Here is an 11,466-nt window from a genome sequence, read left to right on the forward strand (position 1 = left end):
TACGGCAGAGTCCAAAGACCTACGACAACTTCTTCCTCACTGTGTGTGTGCAGGTAAAACCTAAGGAAATGTTAGTGTCAACTTCACCAAACAACAAAATCATGCAACATGAAATTTAATCAGGAAATTAAAATTGAAAGTGTATTATGGGTAATTAGTTTTTTTTTTTAAAAAAGCCAAAGTATAGCTAAAATAACCTATGGGTTACATGTGTCAAAAATACAGCAAACATACAGAAAATTAAGGAAAAAACTGCTCAACTGTAGCAGTTAGCCAAATAGCTAAAAAATAAATACAGAAAATAAATAGAACAAGAGGTTTGAAAAAAAAAAGACCATTGTGCTACACAAGGAAATAGACATTTGTAAAACTTATACTGTGAAATTAAGGCTTGAGATTTACATGCAAAACATGTATTTCTGCAGACTCCACTTGGACTGGACTATAAAGACTGCCTCATTATTAAGAATGACCATTATCGCTTCCCCGGGGTCCAGAAGTTATTTCCGTCTTTGAGAAAACTCACCAACTATTACCAACACAACAAGCTGCTTCTGGCTGATGTACCTGTCAAGCTACAACGCTGTTGTCCCCCACGACCCAAAGGTTCGACTCACAGGCCATGGCTACGAAAACACTCCTAATCATGTTCAGTAATCTGTAGTTACAAAACAACTTTGTCATTGGTGCAGCCTTCATAATTGCTGAAATAAACTGAAGTCCAGAGACTGTGTACACAATATTGTGGTAACTGGGTTCTACTCCTCCCACAGAGCTCACCAACCTCATCATCATGCGCAGCTGCAACTCTCTGGAATCTCAAAGCTCACCAACACCCGAGAGGAACAACTTCAGTCACATCCAGTTCAACATTATCAAATATGAAGACCTGAAGTTTGTGAGTGTGCAGATTATGACTCAAACTCTGCTGTGGTCTATTGCAGTGATTACGTTCCAAAACCACCTAAAAAACCCCAAGAAATAGAGACGCGATTTTTATTTACGTATATATTAACTCTTTACGAACCTTTTAGGAGACATAAAACTAAACTTTCACAATTCTTGTTTATCCATATGTACAGGTTTTTTCTTGCAATACCCTGTATGTACAGTATATGTTACAAAATGTATTTTAATTTATTTTTGTACTATTGTTTTCACTGGGTTTTTTTAATTCCCTAAACCTGTCTGATCATTTTCTAAAATAGTTCCATAATGTGTCAATACATTTCTTTACGTTTCAATCCCTGGGCTTTTAATTTATATAGCACTCGTCTCATCCTCAACGTCCCCAATATTTGTCAAGACGTTTGACTCTTACTATAGTGGAGGCTTTAAATGTTGTCTCTGCATTCGTGTTTTCTCAGGAGGTCAGTCTTGGACAAGGATCCTTCACGAGGATCTTTAAAGGCTACAAAACAGATGTTCACAACGGTGAGAAACATGTGACAGAAGTTCTGTTGAAGGAGCTCGACGTGGCTCACAAGAACTCCTGGGAGGTTCGTACCTTTAGACATAAATACTTTTCAAAAACAGATGATTACACCCATCCTTACCAACAATGTTCTTGGATATATCTTTACATTCTTTCTATCACTTCAGCTTTTTTTGGTGGGAATGGGCTTGAATCGCTGCAATCACTGGGGGGGTGAGGGCAGGATAAACCCAACAAGCCCAATAAATCTTTAACCTTTTAAATGAGCTATAAAAATGTTAAAACATAACACAATTTGACATTTAAAAAATTACTTAAAACAATAAAAAAAATCAGGGAGACGTCAAATGCATGTCATACAAGTTCAACATAAACAACTCCTTGTTTTTAGGCAAAATATCAACTGACCAGGTTTAACTGATGTTTTGCCCAAAAATCTGTTATGTCTTTGTTGAACTATAATAATAGCCCTTTCATCTATATCAATTCCCCATTTTGTGATATTTTTGAGTAAACATTAGTCTTTCTTCTTTGTTTTTTCTCTGTTGTCTGTTGTAGAAGTAGTTTTGGGCAAAATACGAATTCATTTGTTGTCTTTTTTTCAGTTGTTTTTTGAGGCTGCCAGTTTGATGAGTCAGGTTTCACACAAGCACCTTCTCCATGTTCATGGTATTAGTGTTCACGGAGCAAAAAGTAAGTCAAAACCTAACCTGGTCGCTCTATACTACATTTTCATTAATGGGTAGATTGTATATATATATATTTCCGTGTTTACACCCAGTTTACACCCTTTTAGTATAGAAACAGAACAGCTGCTGATTTTCAGGCACATATTTCTACTAGATCCTTTCTTGACCCCATGCAGCTCAGTCTCTGTGATGATGACGTGTTTGGTTTGAAGTGCAGCTGTTGAAACTTACCACACTGTGACTTGCAGACATCATGGTGCAGGAGTTTGTCAAGTATGGAGCACTTGACCTCTATTTGAAGAGAAGAAGATCTGTTTCAGTGAGCTGGAAACTTGACCTAGCCAAACAGCTTGCATCTGTTCTCAACTTCCTGGTGAGAGACTGGTGACTTTAACATGATTAAACATGTCATCACGTGGTAATGATACAACATTAAAAAAAAAAAAAAAAAGTATCTTTCTAATCCAGTATTGTTTTCTGCAGGAGGACAAGAACATCATTCATGGAAATATCTGTGCCAAAAACCTTTTACTGGCCAGAGAAGGGGACCTGTCACAAGGCAGCTCTCCTTTCATCAAGCTTAGTGACCCAGGCATCAACGTGGCCCTACTGGGTGAAGAAGGTAGAGCAATGCTTTCTAATTAATTTACAGTGACACTAATGTAATGGCCGCCTCTTTGATGCACATTGGTAAGACGTGTTTAAAGGCTATCAGATAAACCATAAGAACGCGTCCGTTTAACTATCGTGTTGATGTTCACAGTTATCGTGGACAGAATTCCCTGGGTCGCCCCGGAGATCCTAGAAAAACCAGAGAGTATGACGTTGGACTCTGACAAGTGGAGCTTTGGTGCCACCGTGTGGGAAATATTTAACAATGGTGAAGCGCCACTGCGAGGCTGGGACCTGGAACTGGTAAACGCACTCTTGTCTTGACTTGCTGGTCAAGTGTTTAACACCTGACCTACAAATAACGACAATAAGGCAACTAATTCATAATAAATCTCCCGTGTGTGTTTTTCCTGCAGAAAAGGCAGTTTTATGAGAGCTTCCAGCAGCTGCCTCCCTCCCAGTGGACAGAGCTGGCTGATCTGATCAGTCAGTGCATGAACTACCAGCCAGACTTTAGGCCCTCCTGCCACAGTATTATCCGACAACTCAACAGTTTGATCACTTCAGGTGATGGTGTGAAATTTGTAGATAATTTGTAAATTATCATCTGTGATAACAGACAATGACAAAAGTAAGCTTCAAACTGAAAGGTAACCAAGGTTTAGGAATTGCTGACATCTTATATACAGTATTGAGATCTTGATACTTTCATCTTATTTAGGGTGACCACAAGGGCCATACTATTTTGATTATATCACCTGTCATAGTTTAATTGCTATATATATATATATATATATATATATATATATATATATATATATATATATATATTTACATTTTGAGGCTGATTTTTGTAGAAATTTGAATAGGCTTCCACTTTGCGTGCAACATCAAGTAGTGTCAGTAGGTGGCGTAGGGTAGTTAGAAATCCAATCGAAAGAAACGTTTCTTGCTGTCTTTTCTGTTTGTTTTCTCTTAACAATTCTTTGTAGTTTCAGCTATAGTTTAGCTACTCAAGTTTGCGTTCAAGTTCTTTTCCAGACCACCTTTAATGACATCACTGGTACTTGAAGAAAGCCTACAACTAAATCAATTATACCTTTTGACTATACTATACTTTTCACCTAGTCTAAGGTAACATCTATGTAACCTGTCTTGAAGTTTTGGTTTATTTTAGGTCAAATCTGACCCGGTAAAATTTGGTAAACTTGATTATTGGGATTCCAGATTCCAGAAACGAAGTTGAACACAACTGTACTAATGGGATCATGGACATGACTGCTTTAAGACCATGTTCAACAAATTGGCATGAAGTTGAATTTGTTACTAATGAGTTTCTTACCTCATGGCAGATTACGTCATTCTACAGGCCACTGAGCCCGTCACACAGAACTCCATGTGGAAAGCCCTACGTCCTCAGCAGCACCACACACTGTTCGAGGAAAGACATCTACGCTACATGAAACCTTTGGGAAAAGTAAGAGTCAAACACCAGGATCATATCAGTATTCACTGTCCTTAAACATGCTCACACATACTGAAACTAACTGTGAGATGACAATCTGTATGGACTCACAACCTGTACAGGGAACCTTTGGCAGCGTAGAACTCTGCCGTTATGACCCTCTGGGGGATAACACGGGCGAACTGGTCGCTGTGAAGAAGCTTCTGCCCAACAAGCAGTCGACACAGGAGGATTTCCAGAAGGAGATCAACACCCTGAGTGTTTTACACTGTGACTACATTGTTAAATACAGAGGAGTCTGCTACAGCATGGGTAACTACAACAAATCAAGGGCTGTCAAAACGTACTGTTAATGTTAATTGCGTTAAATAACTTGTGAAATTACACACCTTCAGCATTTTAATGTTGAGTTCTAGTTTTAGATTGTATCCCTAATTTGGATCGGCGAGGTGTGAAACTGATAACATCTACCCGCTGTTATTTGAACTTCTCTTCCAGTAATATAGGATTGTTTAGAATATTTATGAATGTTGATCTGTCTCGATTAACTCAACGAGAGTTGATCATCTAATGCAGCCTACATTTTCACAACAGCGCTTAATGACTCTAATCTTTAAATGGCCTCTTGTTCAAAGGTCGCCTCAGCATGAGTTTGGTGATGGAGTACCTGCCCCACGGCAGCCTCATTGGCTACATGGACAATAACAAACATAAAGTCAACACCGGACGCATGCTGCTCTTTGCTTCCCAGATCTGTAAGGTAAGACGTGTATATGTAGTAACTGCGAACACTTTCGAATAAGAGATGAAACTTTTTTCATCTGAGTGGCTGTCAATCATCACCAGGGCATGGAGTATCTGCAGACTCTGCGCTACGTGCACAGAGACCTCGCAGCCAGGAATATCCTTGTAGCAAATGAAGTTCTGGTGAAAATCACCGATTTTGGTCTGAGCAAAATCATTCCATTTGACAAGGAGTACTACAAAATCACACAGCCAGGCGAGAGCCCCATCTTCTGGTAGAGTGACTTATCTTTTTTAACCGACTTGTAAATGTGTAAAATTAACTATAGCCCACACTAACAGCCTCATGTGGCCCATCAATATTAAATCCAGCAGATGTTTTTCTTCTCACTAAGAGATCATCATTTGTTCTTTTTTTACAAAGACGTCCGTTAAATCAGTCCCAAATGAAAATAATAATTTTATAATAATTGTCCTTTGTCACATAAGAATCACATTTTTGTTAACAACAATGTTCAGCGGAGTTTTAAAGCAGCTTTGAGTGTGTTGTTGTGGGTGGGACAATTGTTTATGCTACAAAAGCAGAACAAGTTTGAGTTCCATAGTTTTAACTGAAGATTAGTTTACACTTGCTTTGCAAATGGGGAAAACCTACTTTGCACTTCAGTGTCTGATGTAACCATTCCAGCTAGTCATGGATGCAGCTCTGAACATGGTAGAGATTAAGATACACTCATCAGGTAAATTGATGAGTGCATCTCCAACCTCAATTTATTAACAAAGGATCTTCCACTTACAACTGTCATGCCACTGTCCTCTTAGACTGGGAAGTTGTTGTCTTTGCCAATATTGCTGTTCTGCATCTCTGCCTTAATATTAACAAAGCTCTGATGTCATTTTACTGCTCATCTCATGCAGGTACGCCCCGGAGTCCATTAATGAATACAAATTCTCACACAAATCGGATGTCTGGAGTTTTGGAGTGGTTCTTCATGAACTTTTCTCCTACTGCAACAACGCCTGCAACCCAAAAAGAGTAAGACAATTACACATACAATTAGTCTTGTTTGACTTTTGCCCCCCCCCCTCCCTCTAAAAAGAGACAATATGGGGATTACATAATTTTATATTTAAAGATTTGCTCAGAATATACTGACCAGAACAGTGTCCTCTCCATTTTATACCAATTCTTTGTTACTTACTATGAACCACTTCAGTTGTGCATGCAAGAAATTGGACCCAATGTGCAGGGAGCATCCATTTCTCTACATCTGGCCAACATTCTGAAGAACAACTGGAGGCTACCAGCTCCTCCAAACTGCCCACCCATGGTAAGTTCCAGACTCTCCTATGGAAAGATAACATTTGCACATGGTTACAGCAGGCACTGACTCTTTATACAAAGTTAAGAAATTGACAAAATTTTGATTAGCAAGAAAAGTAAAGTTTAGCAGAGTTTCTAAAAATGTGAACACAAAATGAACCTACTTCCTCATCATAAATATTTTCTGATATCAGACTGGGTTCAAAGCTTTTATAAAAATTTGAATTTGTAATAAATATGAGAGGAATCATTGGAAGGATATTGGTATACACCGTACTCTTAGGTCACTAAGAACAACAGTACTGCTACAATAGAGCTCAGAATGATTCTTATATTTTGCAGAAATGTATTATAAACTGTTACATACTTTTCAATAAATACAGTACTAAATATTTTTTGATACCAGGTGTACAACATGATGAAGCAGTGCTGGGTGTACAACTCTGAAGAACGTCCAAGTTTCTACAGCCTGGGAATCAAAGTAGAAGAGTTAATGATGCAGGAGGACAAAGAGGCTGAAGAGCACGGCCGTCACCAGTGACTCTGCTGTTCTCTGTCTCCCTGTAATAAAGTTGATAAATGTTATATCAAGGATAACTCAGTTAGAATCCTCAAGCCTTGAAGCTGCACCCAAATTGAGTGTTTCCCAATTTGTTTACCATGTCAACTAAAGGCATAATTCATTGCCATCATAAAGAGCTGTAATTAGTCCAAGGTCTGGTACTCTGCTCCACAACAATTACAATTTCTGTAATGTGTTGGACAGTAGTCAAGTTACCTTTCACAATTACTTTAAATTACAATTGAATTCAATATTATTAATTAAATTAGTTATTAACGCTTTTTCTCTGTTGTTGCTGCGAGTCAATAACTTGAATCTATTAAAATGTAGTCACTTATTTCTACATACAAGGCACTGCATTGGTTAAAGTTTACTGTAAATACTTGTTGGCCAGTGAAACGCAGTCATTCCTCAGGAGATAATGTAATAATTTTTAGTTTCTGCCATTTCATCAATAGAAAAAGGCAACCCTAAATTGCTGCAAGCGGCTTGATTTATTTCTTTGTTTTTCTTTCTCCACATTTTGAACTCTGCTTCAAGGTGAGGTTATAATAGGGTGTATTTGAAGTCCCACTGAAGTACTGTATGTACTGTTCTCCAGTTCAAGTAATTAATTCTGTCAAGATGTGGCAAAACCAGTGCCCGTCACGCAAATTCCTGCGAATCCACACCCCATTGTGGCACCTCTCTTTGGCCCATGTTTGGCGTGGTCAAATTTATTAGCACCTCCAGGCTAATTCTGGGATGCTTCGTGACGAGAAATAACACTGCCTCAAGCTGGAACTTGGCAGAACATAGTGTATGCTCCATGGCTGAGGTTAGCAATGAGGAAATGAACAGAAAACTTTTTCAACCCTAGAGAGGAATGTTGATTTCATACAAGATATACAAACCTGATACTGCCAGCTGCATATATTATCAATATATTCATTTATATCTATGGTTTTGATGTTTAGACAGGGCAGGGGGATTAATAGTATATTTCTGGTGGGCTGGAACGAATTTATTGATTTTTAGTTATTTATTTATTAGTTATTATTATCATTAGTTATTTTTGGAATAAGGAAACTTCCATCTAGATATGAGTGCTGTTGTAAAACTGATTAGACCCGTATTTTGGAGTCCACTTAAAATGAACGAACACGGTTTTCATGTTATCATGTTATCATGTTTCATGTTATATTATTATCATTAGTTATTTTTGGAATAAGGAAACTTCCATCTAGATATGAGTGCTGTTGTAAAACTGATTAGACCCGTATTTTGGAGTCCACTTAAAATGAACGAACACGGTTTTCATGTGGTCCAGCCACAACAACCAGCGATGAGCACCTTGCTTTTAATTTAAATGCATCACAGATGGGTTTTATCCATTAGTGGGAGTTTTTTAAAGTTGCAATGACTTTGAGAAAACGTGTTTAAACTTTGTGTGCGTTAATGGATGAATAATTTGAAAGTTAGCCATGGTCTAATTAGCAGGTGAAATCAATGTGACGCTAATTACTAACCGCCATGTTTGACCACGAGTATACAGGTTCAGCTGGAGCTCTCAGGCATTCTGTGTATATATGATGAAAAACGACTTTAGTAAAAACGCTCTTACCTTTTGTACCTCTCCTATCTTTGTGGTTTGCTGCATGTCGCGACCACTGCTACGTCATCAACAGGATCGTAACCCGTGGTTTTTAGCCTAAGTGAGAATTTCACTTAGTGGGCGGGGCTTCATGACGAAGCAGACAGTACACCTGAGACTTGTTTTGCATCATGGATCTTGTAATGCAGGAAATGTCCTCCATTATCATCCAAATCATTTTAATCAGAAATTACTTAGTCACAATACGTTATTTATGGGCCTGCTTTGTATTCTAAATCTAAACCCAGAGGTTTTCTTATATGATTCAGAGGTGAATCACATCAGTACCAATTTAACAAGAGAAATGCAGTAGTACAAATTTAATAAAACTGGCATTACTGTACTGTTTATCTATTTAAATCTGTTTTGATAAGATCTGGCCTTAGGGAGATGAACAGCCATGTGTCGCAAGCCCTTATTCCTGCAAAGAGGAAGAACACATTCAAATATACAACATGAGTATCTACAGTCATAATCCACAATAGTAAAATTATATTCAAAGATGCTGTACAGGTGCTATCAATGTTTGAAATATGGCTATATTGAATAATTAAAAAATATAGAGAATTCAAGAAAAATGCAATTGGGAAGCTCCCTTTAATTTGATGACAGTACTTTAAAAAACACCATTATAATACAAACATTTCTCACTCGTGATACATATAGTATCACAGGTTCACAGTAAGTTTTTTCCAATGACGTAAGTGGATATGTTAAGGTTAGACTCACCCAGTTAGGTTAATGTGTAACATCCAGTTACGTCACAAAGCTAAAGATATTTCTTTGACTTATCACATATCAGGTTAGGATCATGTATTCTTTTCCACATAAGATACATGTCACTTGGTAGGAACCGATGCACAAGCAAAATCTCTTTATAATAGCAAGGGTCATAATCATCCACTTTACTTGAAGGAATGTACATTCCTGCAGTCCTAACACCCATGTGAGAAACAGGACGAAGTCCTGCTTTAGCCACACACATCCCCATGTAAAAGTATCACAGGTTCACAGTAAGTTTTTTCCAATGACGTAAGTGGATATGTTAAGGTTAGACTCACCCAGTTAGGTTAATGTGTAACATCCAGTTACGTCACAAAGCTAAAGATATTTCTTTGACTTATCACATATCAGGTTAGGATCATGTATTCTTTTCCACATAAGATACATGTCACTTGGTAGGAACCGATGCACAAGCAAAATCTCTTTATAATAGCAAGGGTCATAATCATCCACTTTAATAATATAATTAGCAGCAGATGAGGTGGTAATAGTGCATTGTATTACAAGTCAATAGTGCATTTATGGCATTTCAACAGTGCGACTGACATGACATGACATGACTGACATGGACTGAGACATGTTGTATATAACTGAAGCTGTATAACCAGACAGAAGAAAGCCTCCACCACCACAATAAGGAGGATATGATTCCGATTCATAAACTTGTTTCGGGATAAAATACTTATTCCCAGGTATTCTAATTGGCCCAACATTCTGTATTAAATGACCAACAAAAAGGGACTTTCTTCCTCCATTGTCTCGAAGGCTTTGGAGATACTCGACCATGTTGTCTGTGTTGGCAAAAACATCATCATCACCATTAAGCAAAAAACTAACATTTGGACAGTATATTTCCAGCCATTCTAAAAAAAGAATCTGCTTTAAGGTGAGGTTGAAAAATGTGTCTTCAAAATTCCACTGAAGAATATCATTGTACTCTTGATTTTCCAGCTCAAGTAGTCTGTTCTGTCTCACTTTTTCAGAACCGGATTCAGATGTTCCTGAGATGAAGATCCTTCGGATCCAAACACCTTTGTAGGGTCTTTCTTTTGCCCAGGTTTTGCGTAATACCTCTCTACGTTCATAGTTTCCAGGGGAGCTCTTAATGACCAACAACAGGAAAACATCAGAAGACTTCTCAGCTCCTCCACATTTGCTTGGAGCATCCAGTAGCATGGGGAAATGGCGACAGTGCCGATAGTAAAGAAAGTCCTTAATAGTTTCAGGAAGAGAGTTAAAGTCTGTGATGTTGGTAGCTGATGTATTTTTTTGGCACTTTGTCCAGGAGTAGACATAGGAATGGGTTGGTTGTGTTGTTGAGAAAAACTCCTCTTTCTTGTTAGGCAGGCAAATGGTTTTCTCCTGAGTAAAGTCATTAAGCAGGTGAAGAACTAACAACGTGAGAACAAAAGCCATCAAAAATGGTCTGATTCTTTTCCTTCTCATTTTTGAATATCTGTAGGGACAAAAGATAAAGATACCAAAATATATACTACACTCACAGCCACTTTAATAAAGTTTGTTTTTAAAAGAAACATTAAAAAACAAAATGTATAAACTTATGTTGTTTGAATGTTACTCAGAGAATTAAACTTTACTAAAGAAGATGTTTTGCCACACAATTTAATGCCAGGCTTACTTTTCAAGGTTTTGACTTCCATTTGGAGGACCTGAGAATAAAGTGTGGGAAATGACTCTTTAATTTTAGATATGCCTTTATTTTGCAATTGCCTAATGTTTTGATAAAACTCCCAAAAAATTTTGATCATTTCACAGGGCAATTGCCTAATGTTTTGATAAAACTCCTCATTTATTTTTGATCATTTAACAAGAAGCTAAAAGTTTTGATATTTGTATGTATTATTTTTGTAAAAATTTTACATATTATCGGAATTGTTAATACTTCTCTGTGTTGTACAAACTCAGTCTGTATTAACCGGATAATGGACGGAAAAAAACCCGGTAATAAATAGACTAACTAAAATTCGTCATGATGGACGGCGACAGTTTACGGCAGCATAAGTCGGACCGGAACACAGAACCCTGCTGCAACAATAAAAACATTTAAATGCTTACATTTCAGATTGCCAAGTGGACTCCAACGTAACGACAGCCTGGCGCATGTCGCAACAATCGTGACGTCATCATCAGGCGCGCGGACCGCGTATTTCGAAACAAATGCAACATTCGACTATATATACTATATATATATATATATA

General features: G+C 37.7%; 3 protein-coding genes across 17 annotated transcripts in view; 2 read left to right on the forward strand and 1 right to left on the reverse strand.

The window, feature by feature from the left end:
- jak3 (Janus kinase 3 (a protein tyrosine kinase, leukocyte)) overlaps nucleotides 1-8,442 on the forward strand; it is an 11,476-nt gene extending 3,034 nt beyond the window's left edge. The window contains 16 exon segments of the mRNA XM_008333598.2: nucleotides 1-53; nucleotides 426-606; nucleotides 774-898; nucleotides 1,368-1,499; nucleotides 2,041-2,128; nucleotides 2,373-2,497; nucleotides 2,608-2,746; nucleotides 2,888-3,039; nucleotides 3,153-3,303; nucleotides 4,089-4,213; nucleotides 4,324-4,513; nucleotides 4,837-4,961; nucleotides 5,048-5,220; nucleotides 5,864-5,981; nucleotides 6,163-6,276; nucleotides 6,676-8,442. The exon segment at nucleotides 1-53 is cut by the window's left edge and continues 37 nt beyond it. Coding sequence (XP_008331820.2) covers nucleotides 1-53; nucleotides 426-606; nucleotides 774-898; nucleotides 1,368-1,499; nucleotides 2,041-2,128; nucleotides 2,373-2,497; nucleotides 2,608-2,746; nucleotides 2,888-3,039; nucleotides 3,153-3,303; nucleotides 4,089-4,213; nucleotides 4,324-4,513; nucleotides 4,837-4,961; nucleotides 5,048-5,220; nucleotides 5,864-5,981; nucleotides 6,163-6,276; nucleotides 6,676-6,810 — 2,126 coding nt within the window. The 3' untranslated portion in view covers nucleotides 6,811-8,442.
- Nucleotides 1-11,466, forward strand: part of dock7 (dedicator of cytokinesis 7) — a 428,740-nt gene that overhangs the window by 237,900 nt on the left and 179,374 nt on the right. The window lies entirely within an intron of this gene.
- LOC103395759 (N-acetyllactosaminide beta-1,3-N-acetylglucosaminyltransferase 3-like) overlaps nucleotides 9,750-11,466 on the reverse strand; it is a 3,839-nt gene continuing 2,122 nt past the window's right edge. The window contains exons 1-3 of one of the 3 annotated variants that reach the window (XM_025054130.1): nucleotides 11,324-11,382; nucleotides 10,887-10,917; nucleotides 9,750-10,703 (exon numbers count right to left, since the gene is read on the reverse strand). In XM_025054130.1, the coding sequence (XP_024909898.1) occupies nucleotides 9,767-10,693 (927 nt within the window). In that variant the 5' untranslated portion in view covers nucleotides 10,694-10,703; nucleotides 10,887-10,917; nucleotides 11,324-11,382 and the 3' untranslated portion in view covers nucleotides 9,750-9,766. Of the gene's footprint in view, nucleotides 10,704-10,886; nucleotides 10,918-11,323; nucleotides 11,440-11,466 lie in introns of those variants that run through there. The other 2 variants (XM_017041557.2, XM_017041559.2) reach the window with 2 other exon arrangements.

Source organism: Cynoglossus semilaevis, chromosome 2, assembly GCF_000523025.1.
Source record: "Cynoglossus semilaevis isolate Cse_v1.0 chromosome 2, Cse_v1.0, whole genome shotgun sequence".
Taxonomy (NCBI): Eukaryota; Metazoa; Chordata; class Actinopteri; order Pleuronectiformes; family Cynoglossidae; genus Cynoglossus; species Cynoglossus semilaevis.